The 19,440-nt window shown below is 36.9% G+C and overlaps 5 protein-coding genes across 6 annotated transcripts; 4 read left to right on the forward strand and 1 right to left on the reverse strand.

Annotated features, from left to right (window-relative positions):
- The first annotated feature begins 2,741 nt into the window (after positions 1–2,741).
- On the forward strand, positions 2,742–7,884 carry LOC106372665 (calmodulin binding protein PICBP). Its single transcript, XM_013812930.3, has 3 exons — positions 2,742–3,270; positions 3,357–7,600; positions 7,679–7,884. The coding sequence occupies exons 1-2, from the start codon at positions 3,028–3,030 to the stop codon at positions 7,551–7,553; spliced, it is 4,440 nt and encodes a 1,479-aa protein (XP_013668384.1). The 5' UTR covers positions 2,742–3,027; the 3' UTR covers positions 7,554–7,600; positions 7,679–7,884.
- Positions 7,885–8,604: 720 nt separating this feature from the next.
- Positions 8,605–10,004, forward strand: LOC106370747 (probable F-box protein At5g04010). The gene has a single exon (XM_013810745.3). It carries the CDS (start codon positions 8,974–8,976, stop codon positions 9,811–9,813), a length of 840 nt encoding a protein of 279 aa, XP_013666199.1. The 5' UTR covers positions 8,605–8,973; the 3' UTR covers positions 9,814–10,004.
- Positions 10,005–10,262: 258 nt separating this feature from the next.
- LOC106370746 lies at positions 10,263–13,316 on the forward strand. 2 transcript variants are annotated; one of them, XM_013810743.3, is made up of 4 exons: positions 10,263–10,412; positions 10,633–10,691; positions 11,100–12,963; positions 13,071–13,316. In XM_013810743.3, the coding sequence occupies exons 2-3, from the start codon at positions 10,661–10,663 to the stop codon at positions 11,420–11,422; spliced, it is 354 nt and encodes a 117-aa protein (XP_013666197.1). In that variant the 5' UTR covers positions 10,263–10,412; positions 10,633–10,660; the 3' UTR covers positions 11,423–12,963; positions 13,071–13,316. The 2 variants fall into 2 exon arrangements, with proteins under 2 accessions (XP_013666197.1, XP_013666198.1); XM_013810744.3 differs by having other exon boundaries at positions 10,291–10,412; positions 11,106–12,963.
- Positions 13,267–15,062, reverse strand: LOC106372663. The gene is made up of 2 exons (XM_013812929.3): positions 14,645–15,062; positions 13,267–14,269 (listed from the first exon to the last, which is right to left on the reverse strand). Exons 1-2 carry the CDS (start codon positions 14,760–14,762, stop codon positions 13,500–13,502), a joined length of 888 nt encoding a protein of 295 aa, XP_013668383.2. The 5' UTR covers positions 14,763–15,062; the 3' UTR covers positions 13,267–13,499.
- Positions 15,063–15,271: 209 nt separating this feature from the next.
- On the forward strand, positions 15,272–19,436 carry LOC106370015 (GDSL esterase/lipase At5g03980). Its single transcript, XM_048742653.1, is given in 3 exon segments — positions 15,272–17,693; positions 17,798–17,854; positions 17,856–19,436. Coding segments are annotated over 3 exon segments (999 nt in total). The 5' UTR covers positions 15,272–17,537; the 3' UTR covers positions 18,642–19,436.
- The last annotated feature ends 4 nt before the right edge of the window (positions 19,437–19,440 follow it).

Here is a 19,440-nt window from a genome sequence, read left to right on the forward strand (position 1 = left end):
GAAGGCCGAGTACCTTTTTTTCCCTTCTCCATACGCTGCGTTTAGACCAAATATTGACATCGAGACATATGTATTATGTATGCATGGGGATATTTGGCAGCAAGCAAACGCTAATTTACCATAACAATATGCAAGTTATTTTATCGGAATCGAATACTGTTCTCTCTGCGCAATCACGTAGTGTAAATCAATATGTAAACATCTTTTCATATAGAGTGCTACCTATAGAACAAAGAGTAACAAAAAAAAGAATTAAGAAGAATATACTTATGAAAAACTGTGCCGGAATTTTACTTTTTCAAAACTTGGAAAAACAAAGTTTTGTAAATGTAAAAGCAGCGAGAGTCATAAACCTGCATGCATCCAATTATATTCTCTTGTTATGAACTTTTCTTCGAATTTTGTGTTACATTAGTATACAAGAAGAAAAATTAAAAAAAAAAAAGAACTTATAAATACATTCTACAGAAGCTGAAGAGCCCTAGATATCTAGTTAATCAAACACGAATCATGGCGCTTTGTATCAACAACGTGAGGTTCCTTCTTGTTATTGCTACAATGCTCGTGATTGTGATCGCTTCCGTAGCCGGAGAAGCTTTCCCGGATGATTACCAGGTGAAGCAAGATTCAGCAAAAAGAGCTACGGTTTGGGAAGATGTTTTTAAGGATGACTATGGTGATTGGAGCCCGACTCCAATAGTTCGAAGAGGTAATCCAAAACCTATTCTTCGAGATATTACACGGCCACCACCTTAATCGATGGCCTAAGGGATATATAACCAATTTCGAGATTATTGATTGCTTTGTTAACGATCAACTCTCGATTATTGTTCGGAATAGTTAATGGGATTTCTTGATACGCTGTGGTGTTTTACGTTTTCATGTTGTCTTTCTAAGCATCTATATATGATATATTTTACCAAAAAATCTATATATGATATACTCCCTCTGTTTCATAATAGATGAAGTTTTAGTACTTTGCACACATATTAAGAAATTATTATTTTAAAACAAAAGATCATTGAAATATAATTTAAAACTAATTTATTTAATTATAAACACAATTAGTTAAAATTTGATTGGCTACACAATTTTTGAGAAAGTTAAAGTTACATAGATATGTAAAAACATCATCTATTGTGAAACAAAAATAATTACCTAAAACATCATCTATATTGAAACGGAGGGAGTACTATTTAACAACTTCGATATAATTAATCAGATTGTGTGGTTGTGCATGCTTTCTTTTTATGTCTGCTTTGAAATGATGATAAAAGAAAATATTACCACATATCCAGCTTTAGCATTAATCGTCTCTTAACTTAGTGTTTCTTCTCATTTCCAACTGATTAATCCTTTCGATTTGTATCAATAGATACTTAAAATTTTTATCAATGTCGATGTCATGCATATGGACAAATTGTATAATCAACACGAGAGAAAGATTCAATTTGTAATAGTTTGATGTTATTTACTTTTCACCATGTTCAGAATAGTTAATCTGTAAAAAAACTTAACATAACTTTCATATGTATTATGAACATGCAATATGTTCTTTTTAAAATAAAAATATGAACATGTTCCAATATAAAGAACTGGAATATACAACAAGAAAAACTAACTTGTAGAATATATATTGCTATTGTATGCTAAAGCAACATGCATGTTATAAACCAAAAAGCATCAGAGTGTGAGTATTTAATTAAAGCATGGAGGTTATTAAATCTATGAAATATTATGCTTTTTGTAATAAACGTGCAAGTTAAACGTCACTTAATTAGTTGTTAGTAAAATTATAAGAGTATATTGAGTATGATTCATAACATGTCGAAATAGGTTATGTTATTTTTTACTCTTCCGCGGTTGATAGTGTCGTGAATTTATCATAATGAAAGGTAGAAACAATCGGCCGATCAAAGCGGTGATCTCGGCGGAGAGATTTTGAAGTCACATCACATGGTATAGGTGTCATGAAACACATGTTTCACAGGGTCCCACATTTACGCGTTCTTGTTTATTTATTTTTATATTCGTTAGATCTCACTACGTTTATGGACCTGGTTGAGCAACAAGACCTGGTTACTTTGAGGTCGGAATCTAGAGCCTTTGGAACTTTGGAAGATTATTTTAAAGTGAAACACGGCAGACTAGAGTATAACACAATACATTTCAGTGATTATGAAATTCGTTACTATTTACTGTATGTATCCTCTCAAGTGTTCAGTAATTTCATGTATACTTTTAGTCAACTACGTGTTTTTCTGTCACACAATATCGCTTAATTGAAATATGAATAATTATGGAACGAACAACCACATTCATTGTCCAATTAATACTCTGCATCAATTATTTCTCTCTATAAGCAACATAATAACGAAGACAGACAGATATTTTGTGCATCGTGTTGTTTTTTTTCCTATTTCATTAATGTTTTCTTTTTCAGTTTATTTAGTCAATGAAACCTCTTTATATCCAACACAAATAAACTGATGTGCAATCCCTTAATTAAGTCCCAGATGTTTATAACTAAGTAATTGACAAATAAACTCTTCAAATGTTACAAAATAAATTTATTTCTATAATTAATTATTAACAAATTGTTTTATACTGAATAATTTATACGTTTTCATATAAACTAGTTATGCAATTTAGTAAAAATAATTTAAGTTTCAAAAAAAAAGAAAAAAAAACATTTTGTACTACTATAAAAGAGTTTGACTTCGTCGCTTATGTAATTTACTCTCCGTCCGTCGCGTAAGAAAGCGAAATAATAAAATTTATCAACAACACCAGAAGAAGATGAAGACGGTGGAATAATAAAATTCAACTCTCATCAATCATCATCTCCCAAGAGTGTTCAAACACGAATGAAACCAAATATTGTTTTTTTTTTTAAGTTATGATCTTTGATGAACAGAGAGAATCACACCAATGTCAATTGCGTAAATTCTGATCATCTAAAAAAAAACAGAGATTTGCGCTGAAAGAATCAATAAAGGTCGAGACTTTAGACGACGACAAGAGAGAATGTCGAACCCGATGCTGTCGGAGAAATGGGAGAGCTCAAGTAAAACCACCAGAAGAGAGCTCAAAAGGAGAGAGAGGAAGACTTGGAAGAAACCCATCAGGATTTCTAAATTGCCCAGTTTCACTTCCGATCAGATTCCGGTCATCTTCTCCGGCTACACCGCCGAGTCTGAAGACTCCTCTTCCTCCGACATGTCTGATGATTCAATCTCTTACTCCACTAAATCATCTGAGGTTGACCAGGCAAGTCAAACACCTGTTCTGTTTTAATCTCTGTTCTTGTCGGAATCTAAGATCTGTAAAGTTGAATACTTTTTTATTTATTTTAGGTTGAGGAAAGTTCAAAATCTGTGAGGAGGATGAAGAGTGTTAAGGTTCTTAGGAGACAGTCAACGAGGAAAGGAGGAGGACTGATGAAGATGAGATCTATGAAGCGTGTGACTTCACATTCGAGACATACCCTGATGAAGAAGAAGAATCTTGATTTGATTTCAAGGGAGGAGTTAGGAGGGCTGTTAGAGCCTCATTACTTGAGACCAACGAGCTCCTCAGCTTCAAAGAACGTGGAGAACGTTCAGAAGAATCTCCAAGCGGCTAGGTTGAAGAGGATGACGAGTTTGAGATACAAAGGGCTGCTCAAAGCTACTTGCTCTTCGGCTATGAAAGGTTCTCCTTCTTCTAAGAAGAGTGATGATGTGTGCAATTATAGGTATTGTTCTCTGCACGGTCGGCCTCATAGCCACGGTGGGGATGATGAGAGCGGTGTTGTTCATGTTCCGTCTTTGAAGCGGTTTGTGTCGATGAGGAGGAAGTTTGTGAAGAGGCAGAAGAGCGTGAACCGGCGTTTGGTGCTTTTGAAGCGGAGTTTGAGTAGGAAGAGAGGGTCTGCTGATCAAGAATCAGAGCAGGTGGCTGATGGTGATGATAATGCAGATGGAGAGACCGGTCAAGAGGTTATTGAAGAAGAGGTTTCTAGCTGGGAGAACTGTGGAAGTGATTCAGAATCGAACAGAAGATCTACTGAGACGGTGATGGTAGATGTTGATGATAATGGGGATGGAGGAATGGATTCAGTGGAGACTCTTGCATCAGCTGGAAGAGAATGTGTTATTCAGGAAACTATACCGGAAGTTATGGATGATTCAGATGGTAGAGTTGACAAAGATATGAAGGTGAAGAGTGAAGAAACTGTGGGAGATAATGAGGAAGTTTGCAGGGATGGTTCTTCTGGTGAACTGAGAGAAGAAGATGGAAAGAAAACTGGAAATATATGGAATGGTGAAGAATCTAAACCGGAGATAATGGATGATTCAGATGGAAGAAGTGACAAATATTCTAAGGAATCTAACATGACAGGTCTTGATTATTATAATGGAGAGATTGAGGGAACTAAAAGTGTGGAAGATGATGATGATGAAGATGAAAAGAATACAGAAGATGTATGGAACGATACCGTTACTCTTGTTAAGCAAGCGTTTGATGAGATACTTGCTGAAATCACCGATGATGATGACTCGTCTGATGATGCTTTAGAGGGTGAATTGGCGAATGAATATGATGATGTTGCAGATGATTCAAGTGCTATTGAAGGGAGGGACACACATTTGACTGTAATTGTTTCTACTTCTCATATGGAAGAAGGATCTGATCATAATAAGAGAGGTGCCAAGAAGTGGAGTTTCTTGAAAAGAGTAATCCTTCTCAAGAGGTTTCTCAAGTTGCTGGATCGAAAAGAGAGGCGCAAGCGTACTGATGCTGAAGAGAATGAAACAATCATGAGGTTGAGAAGAGAGTTGGTTGGAGAGAGGAAGAATGCAGAGGAATGGATGCTTGATCATGCTCTTAGGCAAGTCATTAAGACTCTTGCTCCACCTCAGAGAAGGAAAGTGAAACATCTTGTCAAAGCTTTTGAATCTTTGATTCCTATGAATGGTAGCTCTAGAGGTCATGGTGGTCTTGGAAGCTCTGGAAGAGAAGAGAAGGAAACAGTGAACTCGCATACGATCTTGAGAGACACTGATGACACTACTGAACTACCAGAAGTTTTATCAGGAAAGGATCTTGAAGAAACAAACTTAACTAGAGAAGTAAAGGATCTTGAAGAAAAAAAGTTAACTAGAGAAGTTTCATCATCTCTTTCTCTTGGTATGAAATCTGATGAAGATGTGGAAACAATAGAAGATTCAAGTTCAAGTCATCAACCTGCTGTGGAGGAAGTATTAGATGAGTTGGCTTCAGGTTCATCTATAGAAGAAAAAGAAGAGAAGACAGGAGATTCAACTATAGAAGAAAAAGAAGAGAAGACAGGAGATTCTGAGAAGAAAACTCTTTCTACATGGAGGAACCTTATACAGAAGCACATGGTTTCAGGAGACAATGAAGAGAGAAAGCTTGATGAAGCTGAGAAAGAAGATTACAGGTGGTCCTATGGAAGTAATCAGGTGACAGGTACTGAAGATCATGGTGATGCTGCTGCTGCAACTATTAAATCGTTTCAGCAAGCATTTGAAATGATCCTCTCTGAGATCCCTGACGATGAAGAGATTGTTTCGGAATCATCTAAGGAGAAAGAAGAAGATCATGGAGAGACTAAAAGAAGAAGCTGGAACAGCGTGAGAAAGGTGATACTCTTGAAAAGATTTGTGAAAAGCTTGGAGAAAGTACATGTTTTCAATCCGAGGAAGCTGCGGAATCTACCTGTTGTTGATTCTAAACTGGAGGAGGCAGAGAATTTATTACTAAGAAGACATCGATCAACAATTGAGGAGGGAATAAGAACAGATGGAGAGGAATGGATGCTGGATTACGCTATGAGACAAGCTTTATCTAGATTGGCTCCTGTAGAGAGAAAGAAAGTAGAACTCCTTGTGCAGGCCTTTGATACAGTTCTTGATGGCCATGACACTCTTAAACAAACCAAGAGCACTGACACAACTGTCAAAGAAAGAACAAAGACAGTAGAGGAAGATAGTGAAGTCAGCAAAGATGAGCAGAGGATCAAAAATGTCTTTTCAAGATTCCAAGTACATCAAAAGGACTTGAAACAAGAAGAGGAGGTTGATGATACTCCCAAGAACAACGTTGAAGCTGGCACAGACGGAACAGTGAGAGCGGATAAAGACGAGCAGAAGATTGCAAATGTCTTCTCAAAGTTTCAGGTGCATCAAAAGGACTTGAAAGGAGAAGAGGAAGTTGATTCTACTCCAAGGAGATCCAGCAGTTTGCTTCCTCCTATAGGAAACGTTAAACAGCGAATCGTCGTTGAGAAAGAGAAAGATTCAAGAATGTGGAAGCTCATCTACAAACACATGGTAACAGAGAAAGAAGAAGAAACTAGTTCAGTTGATGGTGAATGTGATGACGAAACTGCTAATCTTCAGATTGATGCTAGAAGAAGCGGAACAGTTACACTTGTTAGAGAAGCACTTGAGAAGATTCTCTCTGAGATCCCAGACAACTCCTCTGATGACCAGTCCATAGACAGTGCTACTGATCAAGAACTAATGGAAAGAAACTCTCAAGTAAGTGAAGAGTCTTCGATGACCTCAAAACGAAAGAAAGGATGGAACAATGTGAAGAAAGTCATTCTACTAAAGAGATTCGTCAGCGATTTAGGAAGACTCAGCCCCAAGACGCCTCGGTTCTTGCCTTGGGAGCCTGATCCTGAAACCGAAAAGATACGTCTGAGGCATCAGGAAGTTGGAGGGAAGAGAAACTCAGAGGAGTGGATGCTTGATTATGCTCTGAGACAAGCCATATCGACTTTACCACCGTCTCAGAGAAGAAAAGTCTCTCTTCTCGCACAAGCTTTCGATACTATAAGCTTTTCTTCGACTCCAGGCTCGGCAGCAACGTCAAGGAACATCTCTCGTCAGTCCAGCCTTTCCTCTATGACGGTCCATAATGAAAACGAAGGTAACGCTGAGATTCTAAGAGGTAAACTGAGAAAACTACAAGAGGATCTCAAAGAGACTACCAAAGTCGATGGTGATTTGGATGAGAAACAAGAGTGTTCGAGCTTGTGGAGGTTGTTATGCAAACAGATGGAAGATAACGAGAGAAACCAAACATTGCCAAAAGAAGAACAAGAGTCGGAGGAAGACACAAGTGTGGATGGTGAGAAGATGGAAGATTACAAAACCGAAGCAGTGGAGCTGTTAGGAGAAGTCATAGACGGAATCTCTCTTGAAGAGAGTCAAAAGAGTGGAACTTCACAGGCCTCACAAGTGAAGATTAACAGATGGAGCAGCGTCAAAAAGGCGATGCAGCTGAGGAAATTCGTCAAAGCGTTAGAGAATGTGAGGAAGTTCAACCCAAGAGAGCCTCGGTTCTTGCCGTTGGAGCCTGGAGTTGAAGCGGAAAGAGTGAACCTTAGGCATCAAGAAACTCGAAACAAGAGAAACGGGGACGAGTGGATGGTCGATAACTCGCTTCAAGAAGTTGTTTCCAAGCTAACTCCAGCTCGGAGAGATAAAGTTAAGTTGTTGGTTCAAGCTTTTGAGTCACTTTCGGCTACAGGGAACTGAGGCAAACGATATGTATTGTTGTTACACATCGTTTCCAATTCATTAAGGTAAAACAAAGTCTCATAACACTATAATCTTTACTTGTTTTTTTCTACATTTTTGATAATTTCTAGATAAATTTACAGCTAAGGACCATGAAGAACAAGATGGACAAGACTAAAAGACTTATTAATTGTCCTTGCAATGATCTCTACTCTCTTTTTTGTTCTTTGCAATGACAATTCATTATGTTGACATTACATGTAATGTGTGTACAAAAGGTATTATATTGTTATTATTCAAAGGAGTTGAATTACAAAGTTTCTCCAAAAGAATTTATGATTACGGGTAATTTTTGATGTGATGAATAATTGTTTCTATATATATGAAGTAAGCACTAACCTTGGTGATGATTGAGTTTGGAAGATAGGTTTAGCTGGCTTTGTACTTGTATTATTGAAATAGTTAGGGACATGTTTGGTGGTGATGCTAATTTTGGTGAAGATCGAATTTGGAAGATAGGTTTAGTTGGCTTGTACTTTTATTATTGAGATACCTAGGGAGTTTGCTTTTGTAAAAAAAAAATATATATAATTCAAAACCACTTTTCACTATAATTTTTAATAAACTTAAAAAACTTTTTTGAAAAGAGATTTTATATTACTTTGTTGATGATGAAAACTTGTGTTCTTTCAAACTCAATCCATTATGTTGACAATACATGTAATGTGTGTAGAAAAAGGTAATTATACTGTTACTATTCAAGGGGTTGAAGTACAAAGTTCTCCAAATTTTTTATATATATCTACAGTGTTAAAAACAAATTTATAGTTGAACAAAAAAAAACAAATTTATAAATTCACATTCAGTCAACCAGCAACAACGTATTATTTTGCGGCAATTCTGTCTCCAGAATCGTCTCTGCTTATCTTGGACCAAGTACTTTTTGCCATATATCTTTCAAGATTAACATTAGTTCAATGTCAAAAAAATGATCTTTCCAAAGGCTAATTTGACAGATGTATCCCCCACAACATCCGTATTATTTTTGCAGCTTCAGTATACAAACAGCTACATAAGCAATTACTCATTAATTAATCAGGCTTATGTATCATTTATTGGTTTATGATTATGAATATTTTTTGATGTGATTAAATGATGCATTCATAACTAAAATTTATTGTTTTTAATGGAGTATTATTTACTGTATGAAAAATTGGGAAATCAATCTATTAAAATCTAATTTTTTTTTTTTAAATTACCGATTTATATTCGTTTTATCCTTTTTTCGTTAATATGGAAAAGAATACACCGTCTGCTTTTTTTACGCGTTATGGAGTCGTTTGGGTTAAGAAGGTAAAATCTAAAGAGCTATAAATAGGGATCTTCAGTAACACTTGAGCTGAATCAACACTAAACAAGTGCATTAGAAAAATCACACATGTCTCTCTCTACCTCCGTTGTTGTTGCACTTGCACGTGTATTGTCCTCTTCCACCGCCGTGAAACGCAAACGCGAAGACGAGATCCCTCGAGATAAACCCATGCCTATGGCTATGCATAAAGAAAACGACGAGCAACCGCCTCCTCCATCTTGGGAGGTTCTAAACGCTATTAGTTATTACATGGAACCTGAGACTCTCGCCGTCGCCTCTTGCGTCTCGACCACGTGGCTAAAGTGTTTCTCCTCGGAGAATCTATGGAAGTCCATCATGACCGCGCGGTCCTCACAACGCTCTTGTCCATACGAGATTGCCTTGGAACACACGGAAGGGGGCATCGTCTCGTACAAACGCCTCGTCTCAGCCGTTGAAAGAGACGCTAAACGTAGACGCAAAGGTCAGCTCGAGGAAGACGTCAAGATATCACTCTCTGATCTCAGCTTCATCATCCACGTGTCAACTAAAACAAAGAAAGCGTCGGTTTACAAAAAGGGTAAAGATCTAGTGTTTGATCCTAACGACAAGTTTCAGATTGAAGTCGACGTAAGCAAGGCTGGTATCACTGCGGGGGAGGATGAGGTAAGAATGACGTGGCAGATTATGTACAAGGAGAAGTTCTTCACGGTGGCAGATACTGTAAGATCGTTGGACACGAAGTATGGGTGGTTCGTTGATAAGCTGGAGTATAAAGATAACCGTAAGCTGGTAGGCGACGTTAAGACGACTTTTAAGGAGAATGTTCTTGAGAAGATTGGATTTGCGATAGTAGATTCGGATGGTTGGGGATCTCTGTTAGTTGACGGGTTTTTGAGGTATTTTCAGCGATTCTTGTTGGAATAATAATAGTCTCGATGGAGTAGATCAGTACAAGACTCAAGTAGATGGTTTAGCAAAGTTATTTTAATGTTGTTGTAGTTCCCTCTTTTGCTATGTACTCTATAACTAAGTGAAGTTCGATAAGCTATATACTTACCTCTTGCTTGAAAGAAAACTATATATAATATAAAACAAAGATGTTAGTATTCATTAATCTCGATTTGTTATGGTGTGAGAAAGTCATCGACTCCATAATTAAGAGTTAACTGTTTCTAGTAAGAATGGTGACTGCCGTTGCTGAAAGTGATCTAATCCATTCGTTTATCCAAAGCAAAAACTTTAAGAATATTACAGTTCCAAGAAATATATGTCCTGACACACACACACACACAAAGATAGAATATAGTACTATCCTAATTTGTTTTGTAAGAATACGTCATCAAAACTAGACGCTGTTCGAAGGACACATGTAATATAGCAGCTACGGAGACGCCACATCACACGGCGTGTCTTCTTATCCAACAAAAAAGAGTTTTTATTTCTGCTTTTCCCAAAAATAAAGAAGGAAGAACAGAACCAAGAGAGAATATTATTTGCTCTTCTTCTGTGTATTGTTTTACAGGGTAAGTGATCTTGACACTCTCATGCCCAGCTTGTTTTTGTTTTATGATTTATGTTTCTCTTCAAAATTATAAATCTCCTGTTGCAATCTTGATTTCTTAGATTAGGGTTTATTAGTAGATTGGTACACGATTTGTGTTTTTCTTCTTCTGCTCTTAATATTCTTTTCTGTGTGTTGTCATACGTAAACTTCCTAAACCCTTACTTGAATCCTCGTGCCAGTTCCCAGATTTTCAGACAGTTGAACCACATGAATCAAATTGACTCGGATGTCTCTAATGGTACGAAACCCCATCTACTTCTTTTACTCATTTCTTTGTGAAGTATTTGATGTAATACCTAGCGGAAGGAATAAAAAGACTTGTTATGATTTATGATAAAAAAAATTCTTACATGTTAGTGTCTGATCGCTCTTAACTGTCTGGCTTAAGATTACTTGACGTTGCATTCTTGTTACATTACTCTGTATACTTGCCCTGTAACAAGTCCCTAGTTAGCTTGTGTGTCAGGCTATTCATTAAGTCATGATTTATGGCGTAGCCTCTGATTATACATTAACACATCATATATTTGTTTGTAAACTACTAACAAATTACTAGTTCATGCATGTTCCGGACTAATCAGTTATGTTGGGATATTTAGAGGTAGAAACAGGAAAATAAAAAGACAGACTAATCATTCCGAGATAGGTGCAGGTAAAGGAAAAGAGCCGAGGGTAATATCTCCGGGAGGATCCAAGACCGAAGAGAGGCAAAGTCAGAGTGTTACTAATCAGATTGACATGTGTCAAGATGGTAAAGAGCAACCTCATGGAGAAGTGAACATGGAAGCTTCCATATCAGCAGAAGATGTGATAAGAGCTGGAGGGTTTGGTGCTAAAGACGACATTGGAAGCTTCCTTCCCGTGGCAAGTGATTCGACTGACTTTGAGGAATCACTCCGCTCTGCACGTGACTACGAAGAAGCTCAACCGGAAGTTCAAAGACCTGGTCTTGGCTGGCCTAAAGAGTAAAATATTTGCCTCATAGGCTTCTGGTTTAGTTCTTGTTCGGTTGATTGTTATGTGTGATGATGGCAAAGTTGGACTGTTTCAAAGTATAGAACTCACTGGTCGTTGCTCTGCTTTTGCCAAAACGTTTTCAAGGATCTTTTTACATTGTTGTTCTGATTAGGGTCAAATACACTTTTGTCGTAAATAAAAATCTCGGCCACAAATTATATGTTACAAATTGGACGAACTGTGGAAACCACTTTATTTATATATGAAGTGGTCAATATTGTTTATAATAATTATAGATCATAATGTGACAATAACATTGAGACCATTATCTGCTGATGAGTGGGAAGAACTAAACACCAATGAACGAGAGAAAGAAAATGGAATCATATTCAATAAGTGGCTCAAGTTGAGAACACTTCACAAATTGCTTCTTTAGGTCATATGTCAATCCAAATGTCTCGTGTTTCCAACTTCTGTGAACAAAACCTTGCATTTCTTTATATATATGAATTTAATGCTTTTATAAAAAAATATTAAAATATTATTTGATCCATTTCAAAGTGGCTAATCATAGCCTAGCACTCAGCTACTTGGATATTATTTGATGGCCATCGTATTGGTAGCTACTGTATACTATTAATTTTTTCTGTCGCATTCGATTTGCTAATTTGGAAGCTGGTAACGTGTTCAAGTTGGTGAAAGTGGAAGACTTAAAAAAATTAAATTTTTACTTATCAGTTATCATAGATAGATAATCTCAATAAAACTGATCAAAGAAATCAAACAACCGATTTGACCACCCATTTAAAAGCATAAAGATTCGTTAAGATGAATGACAAAAAACACACTAAGCTATTAGTGTATTGGTTAACTTCAAAATGATATAAAATATTGGGATTATACAGACACAAAAATAAAAAACAATAAGAGTACTTTTCAAGAAAGTAACCAATTCTAATATTCTAAGATTGAACTTTCTAATTACTCAATAAGATAATAGATTCATGAATATTTCTGGAAAATATATATCTTTGACGCATGCATGCACTATTTATCATGCGTCATCTGTGACGTGTTATCCAGGAACTTGTAGTAATTTCTTCAAAGTTTATCTACAATCTTTTTGAAAACGTTAAAATAACTCTCAAAAGGCTTTTAGAATATGAATTTTAGAACAACGATGACTTGAATGTTGCTTACAAATTTTTCACGTGTGATTAGCAGCATTGACGCGTAAATATTTTCGTTCATGATACTTTTAGAAAAGCTGTATTGTTAATGAATCAAGAAAGACAAAGGAACCTAATTTTCCGTTAAATAATATTTTGATGTTAAAAAAAGAATAAAATAACATCCCAACTTGTCTCTTGAGGTCACCAATATCGAATATTATACCCCTATTTATATCTACACATCATAGACTTTCACTCTCTTATCACAAAACAGAGAAGCTAATGCTTTCTATATGAGGAAAGAGAGAAACAAAGGAACAGTCTTCATTGTTATGTTCTTAGCTCTAATGGTGGACGACATCTTTCACACGATTCGCCCAAGTAAGTTCTCATATATACGCCTGTCAGAATTTTTTTTTTCCTGTACTATATTTTGGGGTTAAGATTCTTGGTAGTTTGGAGTTTCTTCTGATCCAATAGTGTTTCAGGTACAATTTCCTCAAGCTACCCTGAAGTATACCAGAGAAATTATTTGGAGGAATATTCAGGAGACTCTCTGTTTCTCTCCAAAGGTTCGAGAAGATGACAAACAACGAAGGCATAGGAGTATAAATTTCCTAATTTATCCCGATCATCACCCTCCAAGCGTTTTGTGTAATATACTAGAACTGAAAACCATAAACATGTTGTAGATTCTGAACTCCCATCATTAAAACATCCAGAAAATTTTAGTATATAGTTAACTATAACATGCATCATTTAGAGTGACACACTCTCTCAAAAACGTTTAGAACAAACCATCAACACGAATAATCCTTAACTTCTACACATACGCTCACTATATAGTTAATAAACCGAAAACTATGTTGATTCACTCCTCGCAAAAAATATTTATCAACAGAGTCTCTCTGATTGATTCAGAAGGTTTCAGTCCACCCCCAACCATTGGAATGCTGCTGAAACCCACCTCTGCTTCTCCCTCTCCCATTTCTCCATCGACAATCATCCACCTGCTCTCCTTCACGTGGCACTGCTCCTCTCTTTCTCCACTCTCTTCCCTGATGATGATGATCATTACCGTTCCAGTTCCCAACCTTCTTGTAGTTGAAGCTGTTCCTGTTCTTATACTCCCAAGTTTCTCTTCTGAAGCTGTTATTGTTCTCGTCCTCATGACCCCAACCTACAGGTTCCTCCTTTCTCCCCCAAGAATCCTGATTCCATCCATCACAACCCTGATCATCCCAACCGACATTCTTCTCTTTAACCCCCTCAGCGTCTCCCCATCCTGTTCCCCAACCTTGTCCACTATACTGTCCAGACGAAAACAAAGCATCAAGAATCACCACACGCTCTTCTCCTTCTCCTTCTCCCTCTCTCGTTCTCGGGTCTGGACCACCACGTTCAAGGTCAAGAACCAGCTCATTGTCAACTTGAGCGTCCCAGTCAACATCGTCAATGTAGACATCAGGATCAGGCAAAGGCAAGTCGCAAGAAACTCCATTTATCTCTGCCCAGTAATGAGACTTAGCCTTGTTGAACGCGTCTTCGCCAGCTGAATCATCCCATTGGACCACTCTCTCGTATAGATGCATAAACCGCTTCGCTTCTAGAACTTTTGACCATGGTACTGAACCAACCTTAGCGCAGAAGTCCTTCTCCCAAGCAGGAACAGACTGTTTGCAGTTAGCTGCAAGAAAACACACAAGAAACAGAGAGTTAACAACAACTCTGTTCTCAAATCATTCTTTAAAAAAAAAAATAGTCTTTTTTTTAAAAGCTAATCAAAGTTTGACCATTTTAACTGTTGATAAACTACTGTTTATACATTGTATGAATCTTGTTCACACAAAGGACCAAACTTTATAAACCTAACAGAGATGAAGTCAATTATGGTGTGAGATTCTCTAATTTCACTCAAAATTGATAAAACAAACACAAACCCTAATCAAGACAACAGTACAACCCTAATCGAGAAAATCTGAAGAGATTAATCACTAATCCGCGAAATTAAAGATGACTTAAAGGTGAGAAAGAACAGAGAAAGAGAGAAAACAGAGCATACCAAGAGGCGGCTTTGGTGATTGAGTCATCGTCATCCCTCGTTGTTGATGATGATGATTATTATAATTGTTATTATTGTTGTTGCTGTTTCTGGGCTTTTGTCTTCTCCAATTGCTCATTATGACCCGACAAAGATCGAATTTTTAAGAAAGAATGAATCGACAAAGAAGAGAGAAAGGTGTATTTTTTCTTTTCTTTTTGTTCTGAGTTTTTTACCGAAGAGGAAACAGAGAGATTGTATAAGAAGAGAGGAGAGGGTCGAGTGATCTCAATATGAAAGAAGATCAAAACCTTCAGACTTATCAAAGCAATTTCCTTTCTTGTTTTTTTTTTGAATTTTCAGGTGATTTATTCTTTTTTCTTTAATGTTTATGAGATTTCCTTTTCGTCGGAATAATAAAAGACTTTCCTTTTCTGAAACGGAATCTTCATTCATTTTTCTTCATTCTAGTTGCTTCTATTTATAAAAAAATTATTAATAACGAAATACTTGTATACAATTGATAATTATTTATCAGTGTTTCAAAAAAAAAAGGTAATCATATTATTGATTTGTATAAAGGCTCGTGGCCTTAAATTAACTAAATTCCAATTAACATAAATATATATATAGTATATATATATAGTATATATATATATATATTAAATGCCACAGTTATCTCTTTTCTTGTTGAGATTGATCAAATTAATTTGTGTCTAATTGTTTATAATTTGATAATTTCCTTTTTTGGTCAACTTAATTTGATAATTTCTAAAACCTTGGAAAAGACTAAAATTAAATCGTAGAAAAAGGAAACCGAGTAAAAAAAGTTGTTGGGTGGATCGGATGTTAGAGTCGGTTTGACCATTAAGTAAATGCAAATACAGGTAGAATTATAGTTTACAAAAAAAAATATAGGTAGAATTTGAATAGAGTTGTTTATGCTGAGAGACACGTTGTGTCTTTTGTTCACTCTTAAAGACACTTTGTAGTTACAACACACAAAGTTGGGACAGGTGTCTTTGTTGCTGACCAAAAAGCCCTTGGCTTATAAACCAGCATGAATGGGAAGAGCATATTCTCTTTAAGGAACCAAACCAGATCACAAATCTCGTTGGAATAAATGAAACAAGGGAAAAAGTAAAAGCAGTTGTCTGGGTTTGAGTGTTACTATCCTGCCCGTCAGATCATTTTTTTAAAAACGATCTAATGGCTCAGAAAAGCCTTATTGTTTTCGCTTGTAATTAATAGCTACCGTAAGAAATGCGTCTTCTTCGACAATTCTTTGCTCTGGGTTTGAGATTAGGTGGGTGAAGTGTCATGGATGACATGGTTGTGGTTGTAGATGTTTTGGTTTGCTTAAGCTTTGTTTTGCGTGGACGACATGGTTATGGTTGTGGTAGGTATGTTCAGTCTAGTCGTTTGAATGTAAGGGCTACTTTGAGGCCAAGATTAGGATGGACGTGGTTAGCATAACAGTATTGTGGGTTGTGTTTTGTTGTGGACCTGCTTGTTTAGGGTGTGTATGTCGTGAAAGTGTTGTTATGGTTAAGTGGGTGTGGTTAGTGTGTCAGGTTTAGTGGTCTGATTGTGGTGCAAAACGGGTGTTGTGGTTCATTATGGATGACATGTTGGTGGTTGGCATGTGGTAAACAAGAACCTTTAGTGGACTGTGTTATGACTTAGTTATGAAGGTGGTGTAGTGGTTGTGGTCAGTTTCAATTTTGTAGTAGATGAATAATTCAATTTTAGGGTGTGGTTGTGGTCTGGGTTTGAGATTAGGTGGGTGAAGTGTCATGGATGACAGGGTTGTGGTTGTAGATGTTTTGGTTTGCTTAAGCTTTGTTTTGCGTGGACGACATAATTATGGTTGTGGTAGGTATGTTCAGTCTAGTCGTTTGAATGTAGGGGCTAATTTGAGGCCAGGGTTAGGATGGACGTGGTTAACATAACAATATTGTGGGTTGTGTTTTGTTGTGGACCTGCTTGTTTAGGGTGTGTATGTCGTGAAAGTGTTGTTGTGGTTAAGTGGGTGTGGTTAGTGTGAAGCTTTTCTGGGCTGAGAAACGTAAAAATCTCAAGAATTTCTGAGACGATGATATGGTGACACAGAGATGCAAATCTGGAGAGGAGATACAGGAAATCAAAGAGACAAGGGTTTGGGGAGGTTTGATTTGGACCAGAACGCTAAAGAACTTCTGGGGCGACAAGCGGAAGGTGAGACGATGATATGGTGAAACAGAGAGGGGGATTCGGAGAGGAGAATCAGAAAATCGAAGAGAGAAGGGTTGGGGGAGGTCTGATTTGAGTTTAATTTCAGATCATCTTTCTGGATCGAGGAGAAGACACTAGAGCATGAGGTTAGGGTTCATCAGGGGTTGAAGAAGATAAATCAAAAATGTGAAAAGAGAAAAAGTAAGAGAAGTCGTAGGTTGTAAAAAGTACAAAAAAAAAGGAAGCAAGATGTTTTTGGTTAACTAGATTGGTCTAGTTGGGTTGGGTGGGTTTTACAAACTAAGTAAATTTGTCTCTAGTTGAGGGTTATATTAGTAAAAAGAGCATGAGAAAGTGTGCTATAGCACAATGTGCCTTTGAGTGAAATTGATAACACAAAATGTGTCTCTGAGGGTAAAAATTTCATTTGAATAAGCTACCTAAGAGTCTTTTTTTTGCCTCTGATTTTTATATTTTTTTTATATCTCATTCGATCCTTTGTTTTATTTCAAATTAATGAAATTTATCTTCTTTTTTATTGGACAAATTATTTGAAAACAGAAAAGGAAAACTAAAAGAAAAGGAAACTCTAACAAAATCATACTCAAAAAGGAAATAAGTATCTCTCTCTAGTCTTTCCTCTGTAGTCTCCTATAAATACAGCACACATCAACACCAAAACTCTCATCCTTCTCAAACAATGTCGACAGCAACAACCAAAGCATTATCGCTTCTTGTTCTTCTCTTCTTCGTGTCCTTTGTTCACGCAACAGACCCATGTCTGATCAGCTCCATCTACCAGTTCGGAGACTCCATAGCCGACACCGGGAACCTAATCCGCAACGGTCCTACCGGAGCCAAATCTCACGCCGCTAGCTTCCCTTACGGTCAAACATACTTCCAACAAGCTACCGGTCGTTGCTCAAACGGTCAGCTTATGATAGATTACTTGGCACGCAGGCTTCAACTCCCTCTCCTAAACCCTTACCTCAACGTAAACCCCACGCAACCGTCTTCTTTCAGTAACGGAGTTAACTTCGCCGTCGCCGGAAGCACAGCCTTAAACAGCTCTTTCTTCACCTCAAGGAACCTCCACGTACCGGCGACGAACACACCTCTCTCCACTCAGCTCTCTTGGTTCAAGTCTCATCTACGTTCCACGTGTCACAGCCCATCTTGTTTGAAGCAGTCTCTTGTCATGATGGGTGAGATAGGAGGAAACGACTACAACTACGGTTTCTTCCAAGGCAAGTCAACGGAAGAGATCAGAAGCTACATACCCCACGTGGTCGGAGCCATCGCAGCCGCGGCTAGAGAAGTGATCCGAGCCGGTGCGGTTAACGTGGTCGTACCGGGAAACTTCCCCGTCGGATGTTTCCCGATTTACTTGACGTCTTTCCCCGTGAACGATCCAAAAGCTTACGACGATAAAGGATGCTTGATTCGTCTTAACGAGTTCGCCATGGACCACAACAACCAACTCCAAGAAGCTATAAGTTCTTTGCAAAAGGAGTTTCCCGGTGTGGTTATCGTCTACGGAGATTACTACAACGCGTTTCAGTATGTTCTGCGCGGTTCTGTGGGATTCGACAAGAGTGTAGCTTTGAAGTCGTGTTGTGGGATCGGTGGAGGTTACAACTACGATGGAAAGAGACAGTGTGGAGCTGTGGGAGTGCCGGTTTGTCAGAATCCAGACAAGTTTATAAGCTGGGACGGAGTGCACTTGACTCAGAAGGCGTATAGGTTCATGTCTAAGTTCTTGAACTACAAGATTCTTCCGCAGATCAAGTGTGGTGGAGCTTAACCAAGCAAGAGTGTTTCCTTCTAGTTTGATAGTTTGTATTTTCCTTTCAGTTGATTAATTAATGCGATGATAACAACATGTAATTTTTTTTTCAATGTGTATAAAGTATAAACTACTTGCAAATTAATGTTCTTGCAAATACAGTAAAAATTCTATAAATTAGCAAACACGTTAAATTATTAAATTCATTCGGTTCGAATTGAGCTGGTTCAAAATATAACACAAATCAATAAAATAATAAGATAATAAGTTTTTTAAAAATATATGTAAATATATAGTTTCACTAAAATTATCAATCAAAAATATATATAAGGTTTATCTAAGTACAACAAAACATTATATTATTTGTTTTATAATTACAATGAAATTCATCTCTATTTTTTCGTAACACTTCAAAATATTTTGATAATATTTAGTTAATTATATCTAAATCTAAATTTAAATTCTATGACACATATTTCGTACCAAATCCTATAACAAAAACGATATAAAAATAGAATTTTTCAAATTTAATTAATATATATACAATATACTATACAAAATATATTCTAAAATAGAAAAATATTTTTTTTTGTAAATTAATATAATTTCATAAACTAAATATTGTTAATTTATAGAGATTTTACTGTATAAACACAGCTAACCTAACCGGGATGTTAAAAAAACAAAGCTACGTAACCTAACCGAATGGGTCACTCACTGCACAATTTGGGTTTAGTATTTATTCTCTTCTCTCCAAAATGAGCTAAACCGAAACGGAATCAAGCCTCACTAAATCCCGGTTAAAGCGAAAGCTGAA

Source organism: Brassica napus, chromosome A10 (assembly GCF_020379485.1).
Source record: "Brassica napus cultivar Da-Ae chromosome A10, Da-Ae, whole genome shotgun sequence".
Classification (NCBI taxonomy): domain Eukaryota; kingdom Viridiplantae; phylum Streptophyta; class Magnoliopsida; order Brassicales; family Brassicaceae; genus Brassica; species Brassica napus.

Excerpts from the sequence above, each read along its gene's own strand:
- LOC106372665 (XM_013812930.3), top strand. The coding sequence starts at position 3,028 with ATGTCGAACCCGATGCTGTCGGAGAAATGGGAGAGCTCAAGTAAAACC. Across the intron at positions 3,271-3,356 it reads AATCATCTGAGGTTGACCAG|GTTGAGGAAAGTTCAAAATC; the intron begins GCAAGTCAAACA and ends TATTTATTTTAG.
- LOC106370746 (XM_013810743.3), top strand. The coding sequence starts at position 10,661 with ATGAATCAAATTGACTCGGATGTCTCTAATG. Across the intron at positions 10,692-11,099 it reads TGACTCGGATGTCTCTAATG|GTGCAGGTAAAGGAAAAGAG; the intron begins GTACGAAACCCC and ends ATTCCGAGATAG.
- LOC106372663 (XM_013812929.3), bottom strand. The coding sequence starts at position 14,762 with ATGAGCAATTGGAGAAGACAAAAGCCCAGAAACAGCAACAACAATAAT. Across the intron at positions 14,270-14,644 it reads ATCACCAAAGCCGCCTCTTG|CTAACTGCAAACAGTCTGTT; the intron begins GTATGCTCTGTT and ends GTTTTCTTGCAG.
- LOC106370747 (XM_013810745.3), top strand. The coding sequence starts at position 8,974 with ATGTCTCTCTCTACCTCCGTTGTTGTTGCACTTGCACGTGTATTGTCC.